Source organism: Netta rufina (assembly GCF_964035555.1).
Source record: "Netta rufina genome assembly, chromosome: 20".
Classification (NCBI taxonomy): Eukaryota; Metazoa; Chordata; class Aves; order Anseriformes; family Anatidae; genus Netta; species Netta rufina.
The window spans coordinates 7,985,572-8,009,486 of record NC_140144.1 but is presented as its reverse complement, the minus strand read 5'-3'; the positions used below and the strand labels follow the sequence as shown (position 1 = coordinate 8,009,486).

The following is a 23,915-nucleotide window of genomic DNA, read 5'->3' as shown; positions in this document are numbered from 1 at the left end:
CACACGTAAAACGCTTCTTTATTGGAAAAGCTGAAGTCAAATGCCCCAGGATTTCCTTCAGAAGGTGATCACGAGGCAAAGTGATGGGCACGCAAGGTGACGAGGAGCAAGTAGAGTCAAAGGCTCACCTTCCTCCCGCTAGACTTGTTTCTGCTGTTCAATCGTACTGTGGCAGACATCATTAGTTAAAGGATTTGCACACACCTAAGGAGCCGAGTCTGGCAGTGATGTGTAACATAACCATTTTACTCCTATACACACAGTGCTTTTAAAGAGATCTGCTTGTGCTGTGGTACTGTATCATGAAACAATCACCTCCAAGATAAAAGGTAACAGCCAAGCATGAGAAAAATCACAACAGGAAGGAATTATAGTCCAGATATGAGAGGAAAGGGCAGTGCCTGCAGAGCATGCTAGGGGGTACACAGACCCCACTTCCTGCAAACAAGATTTCAGATTGAATTTTGCAGGTCTAGTCTGAAATACAGAGTCATAATATTCCTGGGGGTAAACAGCTCCAGAGAGCATCACTGGTTCAGGAGGAGGCAGCTTCCACCAAATCACCATCACCTTAATTCTATGTCTGTTAAAACAACAATCTTTTATTATCTTAACGTCAGTCTTCCCATTTTATCTCCATAGAAGCACAACCCAGAAAGGGAATTCCACAGTTCAAGCCCATGCTCCTGCTGCATCTTGAAAACCACAGCACAACCAGTATGCAAAAGATCACCCATTGAGACCCGATGAAAAACACGGGAAAACAAAACAAGAAAACCAAAGAAGGAAACAAAACAGACAAGGAAAATCCTTAAACAAACAGGGAGCATCTTTGAAATCCACTCAATCCGTCTACTTAAGTGCTGTTCATTCATGATAATCTCGATTTTCTATCTAGTTTTACATTTTCAACAAAGTAAGCATCATTTCGTTTAAAAAATGACCTACATTTGAATTTCTATGTAACAGCACAGATGTACACGACGCTTTGCATGTTAAATACATGGCTTTATAGCCGCTTAAATTTCACACGTGCCCCCTTTTTCAATAGTAAATCTGTTCTGACATTGCTTATTGTTACAGGATCTAAAAACCACTGAGATACAGAGGGTGCCCGACATGAGAGTTTCGATAGCAAACAGGCTATCTACAGAGAAGCTCAACAGACAGGGGAGGAAAAAAAGGCCGCTCAGCTGTCACTCAGACTTTTTAATCAGGCTGAAACGCTTTGCTGCAGCCAGGGGGGCTCAATCTCTCCAGACCACATTGCCATCGCTCATGCTGCTTTCTTAATTAGTAGTGAGTGGACAACAGCTGTCAGTAGCCTGGAGGACAGAAAGTTATCAGCAAAAAGGGACGTGTGGTAAGGAGGGAGCCACGGAGCAGGCCTGTTAAATGTGTGAGTGGACAGCATACCCAACAGCTCCGGCTGCAGCCCCATAAAGCATCACTGAGAGGATGCTCTTCCTACTGGCTTTCATCTGGTTGTTTTAACATATGACTAATTGCATTTTTCTTCGTTTTTCTTTTTTTTTGTATTCCCATAACAGGAAAAGTTAAACTGAGAATAGGAGGAAATGGGAAGGCCATCCTAATGTCTCGATGGAAATATGTGGGGGTCACTGCAGAGGCACAGCGTAATGAAGTCTTCAAGCCTGCTTCTGAGGTTTTGAGCACAAAAGTTTTAACTCTGGGGAGGGTTGAAAAGGGCAGGATTTCTAAATTAACAGAGAGAAATCTTAGCAGAAGACACAAATTTTATCAGAGTCAACTGGAAGCTATGACCTCAAATAGCGTGAAATAGAAAACCTCTGCCTGGTCGTTATCATTTCTGTATCAGATTCCCATGAGCTTAAGTCACTGGTTACGACCTTCTTGTGACACACGTTACTCCAACGTGGATCAAAACCAGACTTCTGTCCTAAAGAGGAAATACCGTCTGGTCAAGCCTGCCACGTGGTTACCTGACAATTCCCTGGCTTGCTGGATGATCACAATGTTGGATGGTGGCCTGGCTTGGGCTAGGAGACCACAGAAAGGAACACACGGTGGAAATCATCAAATTACTGCACTGTAGAGTTACTGTTCCTGACTATATACAAGCTCCTCGTCCCTGACTGCAAGAAAAATTAGCTCAGCCCACACAGGAAAACCTCGCCACCATATTCCAGCACCTGAAGTTCAGCAGGGCACGTGAGCAGAGTTTGGAGGGTGCCCTTCTGGGCTGCCGAAGCACTGCTCATACTGCACATGAGGTGCATCAAAGCTGGACCTGGACCACTCCTCCCAAACCTCCACCACCACCCCTCACGCTGCAGGACCGGCACAAGCTACCGTCCCTTTCTGGCTTTCAGCAGTTCACTGACCACAGAAACCACTGCATGGGAGTCCCACGAAGAGCAGAGCTTACCAGCACGACACCATGAAACCTTTCCTCCTCCGACGACAGCCCGGTTAGAGCAGCTGACTCTGTGCTTCTGGCTCTCAGGGAAACTACCTCGCTAGTAGAGGCAAGATGCAGGCTCAGCTCACAAAGAACAGAGGATGGTAAACATGAACTAAAAAAGAAACGCGTTTTCATTTCAAAGAAATAAAATAATAGCTTCCCTCTTGGATGGAATGATTGCTGCAATTTGTGGAAATGGGGGAGCTCAGTGTAATTTGTAAGCAATCAGATGCATTATTAAAATTGCTCACTGCCCAGGCGTTAATGGAAATCTGCCATCTCCCTAACGATCACTTGAGCTTCTTCAAAGAAGGTGGACTTCTTTCAAATCTGGCTTTAACCCATCCAGAAAGCATGAATTTGGAGCAATTTTCTGAGGCCTGTCTGGTAGGCTGAAGTTCTGGCACTTCTAAATATACATCGGCTTTGTGAGCTTGAACCCACACGAGGGAAGCTGGGCTGCAGATGGAACCATTTCCCCAAGCTGCCAGCAGACCAGCAACACATTTAAAAAACCTCATCAAATTAAGTGCTTAATTACAACTCAGACTTTGAGACTTTGGAAATTAGGATAATCTTCTGGGAAATTTATTAGTCTCCTGCAAAAGAAATTGCAACATACAAGCCAAAAAAAGCACAGAGCTTAGAGAGCATTATCCCATCAACTCACACCTTGTGCTAGATTCCTCACCCTAATTCCCAGAAAATATCTGAGGTGAGATCCTCCACTTAATTTCAGATTCTCGAGGCTCAGTGAAAGATGAGGATCAACGTAAGTAGAATGCTAAATCATCAACAGGAACCTCAGGTAAAAAGTTGTGAAGCTTTTTTTTGAGGAGCTGATGGAAAGCTGGCTGTGCAGGGACCTTCGTACCAGAGGCAGGGCCACAACATGCACTGCACGGAGAAGGTCTCGACACAGCCACTCTCACAGCCACCTTTGTTTTGCCAGCAAAGCGTGGCTCTGTCCAGCCTTGCCAGCTCCATTCCTCTAGGTGGCATGCTCTGTGCACACCTGCACTTTCTACAAACAAGCGGTGCCACCCCCACAAAGCACCGTCTGCAGCTCTCCCTGCCTGGTGAGATCTGAAATGCGTTAAAACACGACTTACCAACCCGCTGGGAGGGCACGCAGCTCTAGCGATGAACTGAACAGCCAGCAGAAGCTTATGGAGAAGTAGACATCATCTGACCAGAGCAACAGCTTAAACCCTAGCAGTAAATGAGGCAGGGGCAGAAGCTGTACTTACTGGTCTCACCTCGCTACAGACAGCACGGGGTCAAAGGGACAGAATAAATGATTGCACGATGCTCTGAAAATATAACGCTCTAAATAATCCTTAATGTTTATTACTCATTTCCCTTTTTGATTCATGAAATTATTACATTAAAGGAAACTGAAGCTTGTTTTCCAAATGAGCCAGAACACCCCCTGTTACCACCCCCGTGAAGCATCCCCTGACACATCACACTCAGCACCAAGAGCGGCCCTATTGCTTGTGCAAGATCTGCGTGTACTGCCCTTGGCTGTGACACGTCCCGCTATTTGGGGCACATCCCTCTACATCTCCAGGACAACCCTGCTGAACCAAAATTTCATGATCCAAGCTCTCTGCCAGGATGCAGTACGAAAAACAATACACGCGTCAAAAAATTACACACGGGGAGAAACTACAGGCGGGAAGAGGTGACAAAGAAGAAATCACATCCTGGTGTCACAGACAACGAGGAACAATACGAAATAAAAAGCAATCAAACGCAGAGTTCAAGTGTAGGATGAAGGAAGTAACCCAACCACGGGCTGGAAATCCCGCAGAAGCTGAGCTAGGAAGGCATCACGTCGGGTCTGCTTGTGCACCAGGGCGGCTGCAGGCAGAAGGGTTTCCCACCAGCGCTGCATGCTCAGCCTCTGGAGGGTTCACGCCTGCAGCACAGCATTTCTTGCACACTTTTCTTTTTCACAAGCTGAAGGTCAGGGGTGATGCTGCAGCCACCACCCGTACCCAGAGGGGGCCCCGCTGCTCACGGCTGGCACATGGCGAAGCTTTCAGACCAAAATCACAATGTTTTTCCTGAAATTGGCAGTTACAGAAATGATCCAAAATGTTCATTAATTCAAAACGGACTTGTTTGGAAAGCTGTCAGCATCAACCAAAGTCAGCTCTGTGATTAAGAACAGCGACAGGCCATACCAAAAAAACCCCCAGCTTATCTATTAGGAAGCTCAGGACACGGAGGAAACTGCATTACAAGCACGTGCCCTGTCCTAACACAAGTCCTAATACAGAACTTGGCAGAAACCCAGTGTAAGTAACACCAGTGCTACGATGTTAGGAAATCCTAGAAGCCACAGAGCCAGGAGAGATACCCTTACAGAGACAGAAGCTGCTCCATCAACTCACCGTGGGTTAAATCAAATAAATTCATACCCTGGAGCAAGATACGGGGAGTGTCCAGGCAAGCCTTTACAACCATCAACGAGCCTGAAGTTAGAAACCTCCCTGTAAACTACCCTACAGACTTTGCCACCGTAAGAACCAGAAACTTTTTCCAATGTAAAATTCCAAGCAAGCGAAAATATGAAAGCAGCTACTGCCACGGCTCTGCCACACTCGAGTGGCGATCATTTAAGCTCGTGCTGCTTCCTACTGATATTGAGGCTTTCACAAGATTTTTCATATGGCTTACCCATAATGAACAGCTGCTCCGGCAACTGCTGGAGTCAGCGTGTACTTACTGCCCTGAGAAAAGCCATCGATACATCTCAGCACAGACAATCGCGCTCTCTTTAAAACAATTCATGATAGGGTTTGCGTATCAACTGGCTCCGTGCCACCGACACTCCCTTAAACAATGGTTACACCCTGTATGCAGCTAAAAATGAAACAGCTGAAAGGGAAGACGTTTTATGCAAGTTCCCAGGGTAAAACGCATCCGAGAAGCACTGGTTTGGGACTGGCATTGTTCTCATGTGAGAATAAAGCTCCGAGTCCAAACTGTATTTCCTTCGCCACCACCCCGCATCCATTCACACCGAACAAAACCAATCTGAGCCTTCCTTGTACGCTTCTGCTGCTCCATAACGCAGAAATCCCAGCGTTTCAGAAACCCATCCACTAAATCAGAAGCGCTGCAGATTGCGTTTCAACCTCTCATTAACGCTGCCTGTAGCACCAGGGAGGCCCCTTGCCAGCTATGGATCGGTCTGAAACTCTTTCACTGTTCATCTTCTGCTCAACACAAACGTTTCGTGCTCTGCTCGTACAGTGAGGCCCCGGCCACAGAGATCTCCTTGTCTGGCAACGCTGCCCACAATGCAGTCCCAGCGAGACTGGGTGGCAGCACAAACATTATTGTATTAATTGCATCTGTTGATTAAACCGGCTCAAGAACAGCCTTGTTTCAACCTTCGGCTTTATAATGCAGTACTGAAGTGCTACTACAAGTGCTGGATGGATGAGTCAACAGAAAAAACACAAAAGCGTTTGTAAAGAGAGTCTCACTGCTGGAATTTGATAGGCTGCACAGCTACACAAAACAATGGAATTTATATACGATGCTTGCTCATACACTCCATAGCTTGTGCCTTTTTTATCTATTTCTTTTTTTTTTTTTTTTTTTTTCCAAACTTCACAGTCAAAGCTGGCTAAACACACGCACTGACACCTGTGCACAGATTAAAGATGTGCAAAGATGCATAAGCAAGCTGAAAATAGTTTAAAAAGTCGTGTTAGATACTAACTCTTCTCACTTGGGGAGTTTACACTGGCTCTGCTCCCCATTTTGGAAGCTATCTTTGTCCTTGCAGAGCAAAAAACCTTTCAAATCAGGAGAATACAGTATTGGGTGGGGATCAGACCAACACGCTTACCACTGTGCTGTGCAGATCTTTTCTTCCTTTCTCCCTTAATTGAACTATTTTCCACTGTTTCACATCAGGTCAGCAGATTAAGGCTACTGAAAGAGTGGGATTTCGAAATTCATAGACTCACAGAATATCCCGAGTTGGAAAGGACTCACAAGGATCATCAAGTCCAAGTCCTTATCTCTCTCATTCAAATCAATCTGCAATGCATCCACTTAACGCTGAGATTGCTCATTCTGGGGGAAGCCCATGGAAATACCCGCTGGCCAGTTTTTATCTCCAAACAAGGTCCTCACACTTGCAGCTAATCAAGAGCTCAGTCTGGCAGAGATTTTGGTTCCCTCCGCTCCTGCTGCAGGCTGGGGTAGCACAGCACAGCCTCGCACAGGAGAGGCTTTCAAACACTTCTGCAACTCCAGCGCAGAAGGCAGCTCTGCACTACGGAAATTGGCACCCATTTACCTGCAAACACCTCATGTGGTCAAGGTACAAAGGCACACAGCAAGGCTTTCACTTATCAGCTTCCTTCACCAGGCTGTGCCTCAGCTCTGTCTGGGTCTTCTTGCACCAGGAACTGCTGCACATGCTTTTTTCCCCACCGTGTTTTGCAAAGTTGGACGAAAACAAAGCAAAATCAGGTGGCACAACAGGGAAAGGGGGCAAGGACTCCAGTACTTCCCCCAAAATGCACACGCACAGAAGGCGATCAGCACTAAATTTGGGCTCCCAAGTCCGCTTGTTCGCTAGCCTGGCTGCTCCTCTGTTAAACACTTGTCACTGTCAAGTGTGAGACTCGAGAGCAGCATGTGGAAAGTGAGTCAGTGCCCTCAGATCCTCGAGTCCACTCCCTCATCCTCCTGCTGCAGCTTTGCCCCGTGCCGGCAAGGCGCAGCGCAGCGACCATGTGCCTGCTGCAGAAAATGTCAGTGCCCTGTGCTCTCCCACACTACGTACCAACACGAAAACCAGCTGCATTTCTGTCTCTCGGAGCAGGTATCCCTCTTCTGGAGGGGTTTCGAAGTAAGACGCCCTTCGTTTCCAATCAGCATGCAAAAAAAGAAATCCAGGCAGATAAATTGCCTCCTACGTTTCGCCCAGAAGCCGAGACAATTATTGCAAAACCTGCAGCTTGCTTCAGTAGACAAAGCAATCATTGTGGTTTATTCCATTTTCAGTTTTATGGAATATGTAAGAAAAATAAATAATAATCTCAACTGGACTTCTCCTGACAAGCACAACGTCAAACCACTGGCCAGAAATCCCATTTTGCCCATTGCAAAAGAGAAAACTGGCAATTCTTCAGCTGGTCTGATTCAGGATAAAGGGCATTTACAGCTGTACGAGTTAGAATATTTGGGGAAAGAGAGATGTTTTCAATTCCTTCTGGTTCATTTACTAAAATCTAAACATCATTGCTTAAAATAATCCCGACAGACAAAGCAGGCCAGACCTTCCTATCCAGCACAGCACTACCACGCGCTGCACCAAGAACTGTCTGTACGGTCTCCCTCAGTAAAAGAGATGGAGGGAGAAAAATAAACTGGAGCATTTACCCAGAAGAGCAGAAGCCTCTCTACCTAGACCCATTTGTTTCACTCTGCAAGTATTGACAGATGAGTAATGAAAACCCTGCTGCAGATACAGGCTCTTCTTCAAGACAGCATCAGTTAATAAACCACAACCACAGCTGCAAAAATATTAAGGAATTTAACCAAATGACTCCTTCAAGGGCACAGGAGGACAGAAGGAGGAGCCAGTCTCTGTGTTTTGTTATCATCCCCAGACCCGAGATCTCAGTGTGCAGCAGCACCACAGGAGAGTTACAGCTCTGGGCACACCACCCAGCAACAACTTCCCCAAACGGGCGCTGCTGAGCCGTGATATTTCACCTGTGATTTTGTTTCCCCGTTGTGATAACACTTGAAACATTACACCGGGCTGCCAAAGCTTGTAGATGTGAAGCACCTCATCTGAGAAGAGTTAAAAGATAAAAACAAATGAAAATAATAATAAAAAACCCACAGCCTGTTAGCTCTCCCCACAGGGCAAGCCACAACACCGGTAACCTCGCAGCGAATGCTGTTTTGCATAAGTCATCAACTTTGGATACCAGATTCAGATCCGGGCCTCAATCAACAGCCGTGTTCACACAACAATCGCGCTGAGAGCGATTCGGGGATCGGTTACGCTTTCGCTTGATGTGGGAATTCTTTGGCTATTGCCAGTAGACCGAGTGACCCATGGCAGCAAGCTTACACGTTATTATTTACAGCAGCCGTGAGTATGCAGAGAACTCGAGAGGTATCAAAACAATGACATCAGCGATCAACACCCTTCAGACGTGGCTGTGGTTGCTGCTAACACGATCCCACACCTTGCTGCCAGCACCGCACAGGCAAACCCACCTGCCCTGCTGCCAGGAATAATCTCTCGGATGCTCCCTCGGCTTCTCCTCCTGCATCACGTTGCCTTCAGCCCGAACACGAGGTGTAAAACACCCTTTCAGGTGAGAACTCTGGACACAGCCAACAAGGCGTGACTGCCAGGTCTGTGTTTTTATTCTTTACGTGGCTGCACATGGGAAAAAGCCACAACCCAGACGGCCCCGGGCAATGACGCACGTTGCGCCAGCGCCTGGTCAGGGGGATGGTTTTGATCCCTTCCACCTTGGCTCTTCCCAGGCTGCCGGCCAAGAGAAAGCTCAGGGAAAGTTTCACGTCTATCACTTGCGGTCTCCCTGATGTCTCCAAGGAGCCCTGGATGTACTGCAGTGAAATGTACACCAAAGATTTGAGGTCTCCTGAACAAGGCTGCAATTCAGCAGAGAACCTAGGAGTAAGAGCTGCCAATGCATAATGAAAGAATTTGTGTAAATGCTTTCACCTGAGACAGACAGGAGCAAAACTATCTTTGTTTGAAGTCTATACAGAAATACACAGGCAGTCACAAGACCTTAAGTCTCTCTGTTCTTGCTCTGCCATTTTTACTGCGATATTCAGCTTTGAACAGCAACCCAGTGTCCTTGATCGCCTCCTCCGACCCACCCCCAGAAGAGACACACAGACACACCTTTCCTTTGTTCCAAAGGATTTTGCTTTTCCTTGGCATTCCCCACTCCAGGCCAACCAGTTCACAATTCGAGCAGTCTTTGTTCTAGCAGCAACGGAAACCATGTTTATCAGTGTTTTTACCTTTCAGCCTGATGCCAAATCATCTCAGCTGAAGGAACGTGATACTCCACATCTCCCTAGGCTGAGCAGCACAAGGGAATCCAAAGAAATTTAAAGGTCTAGCATCTGTTTCACCTTCAGGAAGCTGCAGCAGATTAGATAAAAACTTCGCTAGCTCACCGATCTGCCACCAGCAGCAGGGGGAAGACTAAGGGAGCTCCTGCAGGCCTCCCCTTGTGGTGCACGGGTTTGCTCTTAGCTCTCTCAGTTTGCACAGGACAGGATTTTCTAGCGGCAAGGGGTCTTCTTGTCTTTGGGGGCAAGGTTTGGCAGCCTCGCCCCACACGCAGCACACAGTTCACTAAGGCAGAGCGCCTTGCTTTGTGTAACTGTAGGACCAAGGAAGGTGCAGAACAACTTCCCAACGGGACAGAAACCTGCCCGAGGATGGCACTCATCCCCCCCAAAATGAGCTGGGAATGTTCAGTGTTACGGTTTGCACTACTCACGGTCTCATGGGCTCTTCCTACAGCTTGTGGCAAAACAATGTAATCAACATTAAAACGTTTTGACAATTGCAGAAATCCTTGAGGGACTAGAAGCTATGGGAACAAAAGTTATATTCAAAATAAATTATTTTAAAAAGTATTTTAAAAAAATGTTTTACACTTGATCTAAGCCAAACAGTATTTCAGCATTTCAGCATAGGTGCGACTTTAAGCCAGCTTCGCAAAAACTGCAATTCTGAATTCCTGAATCACCATAAATCTCTCTTTTATGACTTTATCAGACTTTCATACATTTAGAAGCAAAAGCTTACTCACTAACACAGGTGTGCTGGTACCAGAAGTCAGGAAAAAAGGAGAAGTTTCTACGCTGTAAAGAACCTATACCCTACCACGCTCAGACCTTGCTTATACACAAAGGCTGCATCAACTAACTCAGCAGAGGTTAAACAGAGTAACTGCACAATTCCCTCATTTTCTGAGGACAGTCAGATCTGTCTTGTGCTTGTGAATTTAAAATGCAAGATCAGCTGAGACGTGTTTAGATTGACAGAATGCCTGGGCAACAGAGCATAAAATCACAACCTTAGTTCAATCATCAAACAGCAAACTGCACCATCCAGGCCCTAAAAAAGACTTTTTCTTTTTTTTTTTTTTTTAAATATGAGCAGTAAAGCTAGCAAACTGTCTATTCTTCTTCCAAAACAAGAAACCCAGCTTCCTCGCATCTCCCTTGGCGTTCCTCTGAACAAGCACCACATGGTAGCAATTCTGAAATGACACGCTTGGATGCTGGATGGCCAAACTGGCCATAGGACAGCTGCGTTTCCCTTTTGCAGTAATAAAAGCACAATGGTGGACGAGCAACCACATTTCCATAGGAAGAGGTTATCATTTAAGAAGGGTACACAGGTAAGAAGGAAGCTCACCTTTGAGCAGACTCAGCAAGTTCTGAGTTGAGACTCGGTGGTTCTTTAAAAGGACACAGACCAGCTGAGTCTCACAACATTGGCCATGTTCGAGAGCCACCTCGTTGTAAACAACATACTCTAAATAGCATTTCGTAAATTAATTGAAGACATCTGAACAGGGTGCTTCCCCAACCTTCCTAAGTGTCTCTCCTGGAAACTGCAACAGACCAGGCTGACAGAGCAGGAGACTGAAGTGCCGCTGGTCTGAGGGGTGAAGAGCAAACAGCTATCCACAGAGCACACACAAAATTAAGCCAAACACAGAGAAACCCCAATTCTGCCAGTTATGTTCTCTTAGGTATCGCTCACAAAGCTTGAAGAAGAGGTTTCAGTGTCATAGGACTTTCAGACACACAATGCTTTTTGGGTGCAGCAAGCTTCTCCCCTGTAGGAGCCTTGGAGGAGCAATCCCAAGCTGTAAGAGTCAACTCAAACCATCACCATGGCAGGCATGCTCCAGAAAAAAGCTGGCATCAAACTGAACATATAATTCCGTGTGCTCTTTCTGAGGACATTTATACGGACAAGCCACCTCCTGCTCCAATGCTCTATATTTTCTGTAGGTCCCTGTAAATTCACAGCTGAACTCTAACCAAACCTGGTGGTAGACCTTCCTAATTCCTCAAATCAACTACTCTCGTGTGTTCATAATTTAGTTTAAAGCATCTTCGAATTAGAGAAACAGAATCCACACATTAAAAAAGTCATTTAAGTGATAAAAACATATCCAAAAAGGAATATTTAATTTCCTTATTTATAAAGTTGCAGCACTCATTACTGCTGAAGTTGCATTGGAAGTTAAGCAAAGAGTGGCTGGGAACCACCTGCCCTTCCCCGTACTCAAACTGACCAACTTATGTTAATAAAGTTAGAACACAAATAAAAACGTAATATATCACCCAGTGAAAGCTGTGTTTTAAGCACTATTGCCTGCTTTCTGAGCCCGCCATCAGAAGGACTCACTGAACACAGCTATGTTGGAACGTACTATGCAACCAGAACGAAAATATTGATTTCCCTGGGTGCCCTTTATTACATGACATTTGGTTCGTAAAGGAAACTTTCTAAATATGGAATTAATTCCTGCGGCTATTTTACCTCCTCTTGGGCTGTAAGGACAGGACAAGCTGGTAGACTGAGAAACACGATTAAAAAAAATAATATCAAAAGGTAGGGGATGGAACAACGCATGCTGTACACTGCGAACACATTCCTTTGCCACCAATTACAGCCTACCTGCAAACTACGATTTAACAGCTCTAGAACTGCGTACTTGGTCTATTGGGAAAATTCTGTCAAGGTTTAATCATCCAACCAAGTTGCAGAACCTTTTTCCACCAACATTTACCAGCTGTCAGCAACTATTCCTTGACTTTAAACCCCCTTTTTTTTTCTTCTTCCTTTCTTTCCAGAAGCCTAAGAAGGAAAATCTCATCTGTTCTCTTTCAATACAGAATTATCCAATATTTTTGTACATAAAAGGGATGAAATAAAAGCTCTTACTTATTCTATGTGCATATGTTAGGTACGCAACAAAGAGCACCCCCACATGAAGCCTTCAGAGAGCGAGAGCATCAGAGTAGAAGTAAGCTTTAACCTTTCACCCTCCCCAGAAAAATTAATAAATACTTAAGAGACACCGACAGCAACACCGCGATGTTAACTTGACTCACCAAATGCACAGTATTTTCATGACACCCGAAAAGCTCTACGCAAAGCAGCAGAGACCAGATAAAGTAGGATCATGGAAAACACCCACCTGCTTGACCCACAGAGCCTCAGCCCTGTCTTTCAGTGAAATATGCAACACAAACAGAAGTGGACCAAGAACCTTACCCAGCAACTTCCTTGGGATGCCTCAAGCCACATAAGCATCCCCAAGTATGTGGGGACCTGGTCTCTTTCTCACATAGATGAAATTGTTTCCTCTAGGAGCACCGGTGCCACCAGAAGAGCTCAGCAATGTATTTTTAAGAGTGGATGCTATAGGTCAGGTACTATAGCCGGAACTTTGTCATGCTGCAGGAACGTGAATAGCAGAAATGCAGCACATTCCTGCAGCAGCACGTCCCAACCTGCAGGATTCCTGCAGCTTTTCCGAATGGCTGCAATTCATCTTCTGTCTCTTTGCCTTGGAACAAGGTGCCATGAAAGCCACCAGTTGCCTCCTCCTTGCCAGTCTCCTTTTATCGCAGCACAGAGTCCTAGGGCTGCAGATTACAACTTGCAAAGGTGAATGCACCTCGGTTTCCTCCAACCAGCTCTCCCTTTCCATCTAATCCCTATTAAAGCTCTGTGAATGTCACGCTGTTCTCTCTTACCATCCCGCCAATCTAGTATCTTCTCCAGCATTTCTCAACTGTACAACATGAAATCCAAGCTTCAGTTACTCAGACAGAAGCAACAAACAAAGCTAATATTCCTGCAATAGCTGGGTGAATTTAATACGGCTTCCACGCTGCTATCACAATGGCTGAATGCTCCAATCTGCTAATGGTAATAAAGAAAAGAAGACAGACGTCACACCAAAGTACAATCTCCCAAAGAAATACCTCGTTTCTTCCACTCATGCTATGCAGAGCAACAACTGAAGCCATGCTGACAGATTACAGGTCCCTGACTAAAACAAAATATTCTCTGCAAGCGAAATGAGGACCCAGGCGAGGGACATTTGTGTGACGTTCTGGCTGAAGCAACCTTCCACTCATCTCTCTGCTTGCCAGGAGGTCAGCAAGAGCCAGTAAGAGTTACCACCGCAGAAAATCACACAAACAGATATATTTAGTCATTGCGGTTCAAGGAAAACGACTGCTTGCGCTGAAAATAAATTTAGCAATTGTTTCCAGTTTCTGCTTTTTCATTGACTAAGGCACAACCCAGCTGCTTTGCATTCCAGGAGCCTTCAGCTGTCTTTTTTTCCACACTCGTTGTCCACTTCCTTCTTCGAACTGCTACGACCATCTCGGCCTTGCACCAGCCGTCCTGCAGGCGACATTTCTGAACACGCCAGCGCTGAAGCTGTGCAACACAACACAACACCTGTCAAGCCGTGATGACTTATCAAAACGTAAAATTACACTCTTTGTGCCATTTTCTTGGAAGCAGTAAGTAACGATCCTCTTGCATTGGCCTCTACACAAAACTACACAGCATTATTGATGCTTTTGAAAAAAGTTACAGGAAAATTCGGCTGCGATGCCACTGTATGAGGGGCCTGTAATAGGAAACGCAGTAGACGATAAAAGCGTGTAAAGCATTTCACAGAAAATTATTACTTGGTTTAAAAAACCTCGGTAGAAAAACCACTTATACCGGTCAACTGCAACACTTCGAAGTGACTGACGTGAAAGCCTTCACTTAAACTCAAGCACACGGTGTAGAGGCATGGCCACAACTGAACCAAGAGAGCCGTGCCTGCTAACTCAACTGCACTTAAGTTGGAAAAAGAGAAACTGCAGTAAACTGCACAGGTGTAAAAAAAATAAAAATTAAAAAAAAAGAGAGAAGACTACAGTTCAAATATATACGTTTTCCAGAAAGAAGAACCAAGCAAACTTCATCTCAGTACAAAAAAACAGACTGATGCACAGTTCAGAGTGATGTAAATCAGCACGGAGGACTCTGGACACACAGTAAAGTTCCTCTCAACACAGGAACGATCTGGCCCCCGGAACTGTTCTGTTTTGCCATGTGCTTTAAGAACAGAGGTCTCTCTCCTAGGATTACCACTCCACGCTGATATCACCAATACTAAAGGAGGAAACTTCAGAGATGAATTTGCTTATCAGGCAAATGCTTATCAGAAAAAGGTGAAGACAACAGCGTTTTCAGTCTGCGGGGAATAAACACCTCCAGTTGAGTCCTGAGCTGAACAGAGATAACTGACTGTGCTCCATGCAGCTGAACGCTTGAAACAGTGCTCTCCAACAACCTTTAGCAGACAGCTATTGAAAAGGCAAGCTTACAAGGGATATGAAAACCCTGCAGGAAAGTACAAGATTAAGATTGAAAACTTCAAGTAGAATAAGCCTTCAAAGTACAGCATCCATACGTTCCTTGGCTTTAATAAAGGGCATTATTGAATGGACCTTCCTCACTGAAAAGCTTGTATTTTTAGACCTGATGGTGTCTTACTGCTCCCTTATTCTCCCTGAATGATGCAGAATAGTTCAACTCCCTGGAGCGTGTAATCCATCAGGTAAATAAATACAGGAATTCATGTATTGCCATGGTAACAGGAAAACCAAGCAGAATCTGCGGCCTTCTCTGCTTTCCTGGCATCCCTGCTTTGGATTTTATATCAAAACTACACAACTAAGCAGGGTGAGAGCGAGTATCTTCTGTAAGTAGAGACAAGAAGTACAAACACATCACCTCTAGAGTAAAGAAAAACCAAGGCTGGATGCTGTTCTTGCTCCTCAAGTCAAAGGGAGATCTGCTTTCAGAAAACACTCGGAGCTCTTCCTGGCTGGAGCCTAAAGAAACGGGGATTCTACAAGAAGTAAAAACGAGATGTCCCGTCCTGCTTGACATTACCAGATGGCTCCCCTGTGCTCCAAAGCAGTGCTGTGAATCAGCCTACAGTAGCCCTTCTGGTGATTAAATAGCAGTACTGAGAGGCTCCAGAGGGAGTCTCGTCCTCCCTTCCTTGGTGGACAAGATGGTAGCTATTATCTACTATCATTTATTTATTTTTTTCTATTATCAAGTGTTGACAACGTGTTTTGTTTTAAAGAAGCAGGGAGTAGAGATACATGTAAGATCTCTAGGGATCTCACCCCTAAAACATGCTTTCTAGTCCCACAGCCTGCCCCGATGAACATTTTCTCCTTCATGCAGAGTCAAACCAAAACCCAAAACAATTCTGAAGCTATTCACAATAACTCATTATCGGGCAACTGTCTATTTTATTTACAACGTAATGAGCCTTGCATGCATTTCCGTTCCCATAAGGAAAAAACAAATACAAATGTACACAAATAGGCAGACCTTAGACCTCACAGAATTTGTTTCACGACTCTGTATCCTTTGTTCTGCTACTGTATACATTTCAACAAATATTATTCCAGTATTGCTGCAGTATTACAGACTCTGTTTATTCGGTGACGTTATTATCTGAACTGTTTGTGTCAATCACAAGTTCAAACACTCAGGAACAGTGATCAAGAGCATCCTGTACAGAAACAGCTGGCTTCCAGCCCTCCTTCCCTCCCCTTCCCCGTCTCTTCTCCTCCAGTTTGTTTGGACTGGATTTTTTTTTTTTTTTTTTTAAATAACACCCGTCTTAAAGAAATTAAAGCAGCTCGAAGAGGACAGTTTCCCAAATTTACAGTTTCTCTCATTCAGCAAATCATCACCACGATACACACCCACTAGAAAGAACGCCTCCGCATCAAGCCTTCACCCATTGCATCTTCAAACTGTACATTTACAGCACTGACCTGGGGACGGATCCTGCATGATGTCTTGAGTTCTTCAATGGGAGTTCAGTGTGTTGCAAGGTCGGGTCTCTAGGTTGCGCAGCGTATGATTTTTGTATGGTATTTTTGGCCTTTCTGTTCTATTGTTTATGGAACCGCGCTGCATTTGTGTGTGTCTACAGAGTCATCTTCCCGTGTTTGAACTCTTCACGCTGCTTCGCTGGTGTGGAGTTATATTTACTATTGTCACAGGGTTATTTACTGCACGCGAATAAACAAAACGTGATCACTTATTTATACATCTGCAATTACTGTCTATAGCGCTATCAGCATTTACTAAAACCCCAAGCCAAATTCGCCTCTAACGTTAACAGGTGGCAATTCTTTTAGAGCTGGCCCCGGGTCTCTAAAGGCCGCTAGCCCCTTCCTTAAGCAGTTACCTGCTTCCAGGAGAAAAAGTGGCAGCGATATACCAGTAAGCATCGGAAAGAGAGAGCCAGAACCCCAAAGCAAAGCATGACATTGTGATACTGTGTCAGGGCTGGTGCATCGGATTAACCTGTGATATTTCTGGAATAACATTTGTCCCGTGATGCGATGCACACTTGTGAGACAGAGACTTAGTGCTGAGGGCTGGAAACGTGCCTATGTGCTGCGCTTCAAAGCCGGCTGCCAGGCAGCCAGTCTGCTCATCCCTTGAGGCTGCTCCAGAACTGTAGCACAAGAGAACGTATTCTCGTAGAGCGCAGCACGGAAGCCAGAACAAACCGGGATCGAATGATCAAAACCAGAGAAGGGCTGCTCCCAACTCTACTCCTTTGAAATAGGAATCTTCCTAAATCAGCGGCTGCTGTCCTGGGAAGCCTGAATGCTGTACTTCACACATCCTGACTCACGCTGCTACCGCGCGGTCCCCAGTAGGAAAGTGTCTAGCTGCTCCTTACGATAAAAAAAAAAATAAATACAAAACAGCATTGTTTTTTTTTTTTTTTTCTCCGCTAATTAAATGCAACGTAATTAGACTAAATAACCTCAGCGCTTGCTTTGCGAAACGTTAATTGAATCTTTAAGCGTACTGCTCCCGCTACACGGAAGAAACAGGGGCTTTCAGCCACCCCAAGTGCCAGCTGAGAACCAGACACGACTCCAGAAGCACAGCGGGACGACACGGCCGGGCTCAGCGCTCCCTGGGCCAGCAGGAGAGAGCTCAGCAGCCTCCCCCGGCCCCCGCTGGAAGGCAAGCGCCCCAGGCTGAGGGGAGAGCCTTGCAAGAAAAGAGGAAAAAATGAGCAAGTTCCCTCTGCCCTCTGCCCACGGACTCGTCCTTTTCTGATCTCGCACAAACCCCCAGAAGAGGAAAAGTTGGAGAAGTTGCGATGAATCGCTGCGGGTAGGCCCCAAAGCGTTGCAGCGCCCCGGCTTTGCTGATGCTTTGCTACATTGAAAGGACGGTAGGGGAAGAAAGAAGAAGGAGGAGAAAAAAAAAATAAATAAAATAATAAAGAGGACAGAAACACAAAGGGAAAAGGGAAACAAAACGGACAAAAACGGACCAGAAGAAGACACAAAGCCTGACAAAAACCAGCGTGCGAGCCGGGCAGCGCGGCGGGGGGCTGAGGGCGGCAGCGGGGGCAGAGCATCCCCGCCGCTCCCCCGGCCCCGGCCGCCGTGACAGGAGCCTCGGGGCGGCCCGGGGAGCCGCAGGGTGCCGGGCCCTGCCCGCTTCCCCCCCCTTCGGGCCGAGCCGGGCCTCGCCAGGCCCTTAGCGAGCGGCTCCTCCGGGCCGCACCGTGAGGGGAGGCCGGCGAGCGCCGCCTCCCCGCCGGGCTCCCCCCCGGGAGCCTCCCCGGCCGCCTCACCTGCTTTCTCCAGCTTGCCGGACATGTCGCAGCCGGGCTCCGGCGCTCAGGCCCGGCCGTGCAGGAGGAGCCACCTCCTCCTCCTCCTTCTCCTCCTCCTCCTTCTCCTTCTGCTTGCTGCCGGCTGCGATCCGGGAGAGAGGCGCTGCTGCTGCTGCGGCGGCGGAGCAGGGCAGCGCTGCCCGCCCGCACCGCCCAGCCTGCCTGCCTATACCCCCCCCCCACCCCACCACCCACCCTCTTCCCCGTTAAGCCCAGCTCCGCCGGGCCGCTGAGGGGAAGAGGCGGCCCGGGGGCTCCCGCCGCACACGCACACACACGCGCCGGGGCCGAGCCGGGCCGGGCCGGGCCGCAGCTCCGCCTGCCGGCACCGCCGGGGAAGCGCCGGCACCGGGCGGGGCCGGGCCCGGCCTGGCGGGAGGCGCCTCGGGGAGGGCCCCTCAGGGGCTGGGCTGCACTGGGAGGGAGCGTCGGGGTGCTGGGGGTTGGGGGAGGTGGGTGTGGGGGGACCCCGAGGGGTCTTCTTGGGTGTGGGGGGGCTCCGAGGGGTCTTCTTGGGGTGTCAGTGGGGCCGGGGAGGTGCGGGGCTCTGAGGAGTGCTGTGGGGGCACCGGGGGATGGTGGAGTGTGGAGATGTGCCTCAGGGTTCTGGGGCTCTCAGGGAGCTTCGTCTTGAACACAATCTTAGAATCGTACCACAATCGCAGAATCATAAAGTCATTAGGATTGGAAAAAGCCACCACAATACCTAATCCAACCATCACCCGACTAGCAATGTCAGCCACTAAACCACGTCCCTAAGCACCATGTTCCTAAGCACCACGTCCAACCTAATCCTGAAGTCCTCCTTCAAAAGCTCAGCGGGCCTACCAAACGCTCTGCCTTTTTCACAAATTGGGGTAGAATCTTGCTTTTAGAGGTGCTGGCAGTGAAGTTAATGAACAAGGAGCGAGGGTGGGATTTGCACAAACCTCACCCTAGTTTTTAGCCAGTTGGACAGCAGTGCTCAGCATCCTCGTGGCATCACATGGACACCTTGACTTCTACACACGCAGCTCGCTGCGAACAAACCCAGGGGCACTCATCACCACCATCAGCAGCCCCACAGAGGCTGTAGACAGCAACACGCTCCAGCTCTTGGCTTCTATAAACCCCATAGCTCCGTGTTTGCTGTCCTCACATCTGTGCTGGCTGCAAATTGTGCTCAGGAAGCACTGAGAGCTCTTGGTGGCAGGACACGAGCGTGGCGACGTGCAGGAGAGAAGTGGGTTCTGCCTAGTGGAAAACGACAGCAGTTGGTGGCGATGGCCCTAGGCCACAATAAAAGGATTATGGGCCTATTTGAAAATGAACTCGTTTCTATGACTTAATTAGGGATAAACATCACAGCAGTACCTTGACTTGCAGGTGGTGTGCTGTGCTACAGGCCAATAAATCTCCGGCGCTTGTTGAGGCAGCAGAGGCTGTTTACTTCCCCCTCTATCAAAATAATCATTCACGAGGCTGGTATTTTCGTAAGCTTTACACATGATGTTTGAAGTGACTTCATCAGCTTTTTTTAAACACCTCACACACGTGGGGCTGGCACAGGCTATAGGAGAACACCTCTGGGAAGGAGAGCGCGCATTCTTCACCCATTAATTTTTCTGAGACTTGTGCCTGCTCCAACAAAACTCCATTCCTGAGCAGAGAGTTCCTGACTGCGCCTTTTTTTTTTTTTTTTTTTTTTTTAAACAAACTTGAAGAAAAATAGATTAAGGACAGATTCTTCTCTCACTTACACGGGTGTAAGAGGCGGCTGGCGTGGCTGTACTGAGCTGTTTTGACTCGCTTGTGCCAGTGAAAGAAAGTAGGAGCCGTGGCAGGTGATGCTAATGTGAGCAGAGTCGAGCGCGAGCACACACAGGAAGCAGCCAGATGAAGTAAGAAGCTGCTATTCTTACATGCTCTGTTGTCAGACTTGTGCAAGGAAGAAGGCGAACGTGTGCGATAACGTGTGATACAAACAGAACAGCTACTGAATTGGAAGGGCTTTTCATAGCCACTGATATAAAAAGCCCCGCTCCTCCTGTGTTGTATTGCCGGTGGGGGAAGCTGAAGCTTCCCTTGCCTTCTGCATTAAGATGCAACTTGCAATGCTGGGAGAACCCAATGCTTCTAAATATCCCAGTGAGCAGGCTGGGGAAAAACACCCTGGATTTGACTGTGTGGGTGTGAATGTGCTGGTGTGGGCAGAGCTGGGCTGGGGTGGCGGGAGGAGGGCTGGGAGGGGAGGCGAGGCTTTTCACAGCGGTACAGAGTGGTGCAAGCTCCTGTGAGGATGTTTCTTGATGAAGGCTCAGGAGAGAGGAAAGGGGATGATGGCTTCTGGTCGCCTTTAAGAGAAAGCAACACTGAGGTGTCCTGCAAAGAACCAATTTTTCAGGCGCCACTGCCACATCAGGCAGAAGGTATCAGGCCTTGGTACCACTACTGATACTCACCCAGCAGCATGAGGCACGCAAGGGGAGCTACCAACCTCAGTCTCCTTTCTGTGACTTTTCTTTGCTGAGGGAAACTACCCGGCAGCAGAAGTGCCAGTGGCACTCGGGCAGGCAGTTGGCCTCGGAGCCCAAACCTCTCCGAGTCATTCTGCTTCTGCCCTGGCCCGCAGGCAGACTGCACCCCACAGGGTCACGGGAGGCCCTGAACTTTGCAGCTGACCCACTGAGCAGGGGAAGTTGAGCAAGAAGTGCCAACACCATTGCTGCAATTAGAGAAGAGCACTCCTGCCCTCTAGTGCCATTCCCTTCTCCCGAGCTGCTTCCTCCCGCCCCAATCCCTCACCTGGGTCTGCTCCTCTCCATTTGCAGGGTTAGGGTTGGGCTGATGCAGGGTCTTTCCCTCAGAAATGCCAGGAGATAGCAGCTGGTCACCCCCAAACCCTGCTAAATGGGCCTCAGTAGCAGGAATAACTGGGAATGCGCAGAGAAAAGCAGTTCATCCAACAGCTGTCTTGCACGGTGCTTCTGGACCAGCGCTGGCCTTGCTAAATGATTTGGGTGAGACATGAGCAGCTCCCTGTAAAGGCCTTATTCAATATACGTGATGAACCCCAAGTGACAGACACACCACTGTGACCCGATATTGCTCCTGCCACGCAAACGCATTCCGCAGGGTGAGCAGTGTTGCTACTTGAAAGAGGTGAAGATATTTTAGAGGAAGCAAACTGAAGCACAAGGACAAGATTCTCAGTGCCTGTTAACACAATTCTTCTGAGGTCTGTGGCAGCAGAATAAAGTGTGGGGAGATGGGGAGGAGAGGAATTGCTCAGGGAAGGAGAGATGGATGGGATGGGTAAGAGGCTCAGAGGAGCACTGCAGAAGGAGACAGATCCAGGAGCCAAAGCCGAGAAGCAGGCAAGGACAGAGCATCTGTGACAGCCCCTGGAAAGGCACATGTGTGCTGTGGGCTGCATCAAACTTGACACAAGCAAAAAGACCTTGATTTAGAGTGCATCCCCAGTTTCACCCTCAGCATTCTGCATTTTTTTTTCAGTTCAATGGCTACTACCTGGCCGCTGGTCCTGGCTGCAGGATGACCCCAGAGCCTGATGCACTGGAGCAAGACACGAGCTGCTGCGTGGAAAGCTGGTGGCCAGGGCTGGGCGAGGAGTGGGTTCCCCAGCTGGGAGCTTGTGGATCTCATCCTGCACCCGCTGGGACTTCTTCCTGGCCCAGGCAGATGTGCCCCATCCTGCCCCATCACTCACAGGACTTGCTTTTCCCGCCGGCTTTTTTTTAGAAAAATAAAAAAATAAAAAAAAAAAAAAAAAAAATGCCGTTTGGGTGCGGGCTCTAGAGGGCGGCAGATGCCGGCGGATGGGCAGCGCAGCCCCTGGGAGCACAGAACCGGGGGCCGGGGCAGTGTGCTCGTCCCTGCCTGTCCCCCCTCCAAAAAAAGAAAGAAAAAAAAAAAAAAAAAAAAAATCTCCCAAAGGAATGAGCCACCAGAACCGCAGGGGAAGGCTGAGAAAAACTCCATGCCCCAGGATCCTTAAAAAGAAAAACCGAAAAAGAGGGAGATTACAAATTTTTGTCAGCCCTCTTGTATATTTAAAGTAATTAGGAAGGTGAGGGGGGAAAGGGAGAGGCTATAAAGGTTCTTTGGATTAACCTTAGCCCTCTGCTGGGGTTTGTACTTCCCGGTGGAAGTAAGCATGTGAATCACCACGAAGCACAGGTAAATTGGGTAAGAGCAAAGGGAAAGGCCAACACGCTGCCCGATCCTATGGGGTGCTGCTGCCAGCACTGACTCCATGTTCGATGTCTGACCGCCCTTCCACCAAGAGCTCGTCCTCTCAGGGGTTACTGAGGCGGTGGCAGGTAATTCAGTGAAGGCCTTTGCTGTGCAAGGCAGGATCCTGGCTGCTGGCTTTGCTGAGCGGGTGGCCTGTCCTCCCCGCTGTCCCCAGAGAGCAGCAGCTCCAAGCAGAGCCGATGCAGCCAGACCTCAGTCCTGGGTTGTGGCCTGGCCCCGGAGTTTCTGCTGCTGAGGAGGGGGAAGGTGGAAAGAGCCCTCCCAGCTTTCAGTCAGTCCTTGCAGCTGTTTCGCTTGCAAACTCTGAGTATATCTTCTCAGAGACACACACAGTCCCCATCCGTGTGTAAGCACAGCTTGCACATCAGCTGCTGCCACTCCGCATCACAGAGGCCATGGACAGGCACTGGAGCTGGAGCTATAAAATTTAAAGGGAAATAAAATAATAAACGAGAAATGAAAACATGAAGAATTTTCTCTGACCACCGACTGCTGCTGTTCCCACAGGGTTGGGGTGGCAGCACTGCCCTTGTCTTGCAGTCATTGGGTCTGGGGGGAATTTACCTTAGGCCCTGCCTGGCAGGACTGAGTTTTTCCTTCTGAAGCATCGTTACGGGGCGCTTCTGGAGAGGGAGGGACACAAGGAAGCTGGATACGACTCCATGGCAAACCCTTTCAACCAGGAGCTGGTTTGGAGAAGCGATGGGTCCAAATGACAACGCTGGTGCTGCTGTGCATGGAGATGGGGCACTCCACGTCCAGCTCTGCTCCATTGCTCTAAGATTCATGTTTGCCTCATGAAGGAGCTCCTGGAGGGGGAGACAAGTGGCTGGGTGACCCAGGGGACTCATGGAGATTCAGGGGGCTCAGCAGCTCTCCAGGGAGTGCATGGAGGGGCCTGATTCAGGGCCTCAGACACAAACACAGCCCTAGGGCTCATGACTGCTCCATACGCAAGCGCTCTCTAAACCCTGGCTTTTCTGCCAGGCCATTTCCCTCAGACAAGTGACCCGACCTGCCTCCCGCTACAGAAGCTGAAGGTGACCCAAATCCCTCCCTACAGGAAAGAGTGAAACCAAAACGAATCAAAAAAAAAGGAAATCAAAATCAATATTCCAAAGTAAAATAATAAAAATCGCATTATGGAAGCAGAGGTCACTGAGAGAGAAACGTAATCGGAGGTGACAGCCCAGCTTCTGCCTCCCTCTCTCTGCCAGCCCCGTGCCTCAGTTTCCCCGTTTGTAAAAGGGCTCTGTCACCTCTACAGCTAGAAGAGAAAGGCACAGACTCCTCTGGACTGCAGTTCCGAGAAAGCAGCCGCTGGGCAGCCAGCACCACGCTTATCCAACGAGCCTCCCCCAGCCCCTCTGAGGTCCTCA

At 48.1% G+C, this 23,915-nt stretch overlaps 1 protein-coding gene across 6 annotated transcripts in view; it reads right to left on the bottom strand.

The window, feature by feature from the left end:
• Window positions 1-18,425, bottom strand: part of RAPGEF1 (Rap guanine nucleotide exchange factor 1) — an 86,895-nt gene extending 68,470 nt beyond the window's left edge. For 5 of the 6 annotated variants that reach the window (XM_084299272.1, XM_084299275.1, XM_084299276.1 and 2 more), the window contains exon 1: window positions 18,238-18,425. In XM_084299272.1, the coding sequence (XP_084155398.1) occupies window positions 18,238-18,262 (25 nt within the window). In that variant the 5' untranslated portion in view covers window positions 18,263-18,425. Of the gene's footprint in view, window positions 1-16,399; window positions 16,640-18,237 lie in introns of all 6 variants that reach the window. The other variant, XM_084299274.1, reaches the window with a different exon arrangement.
• Window positions 18,426-23,915: the final 5,490 nt, after the last annotated feature.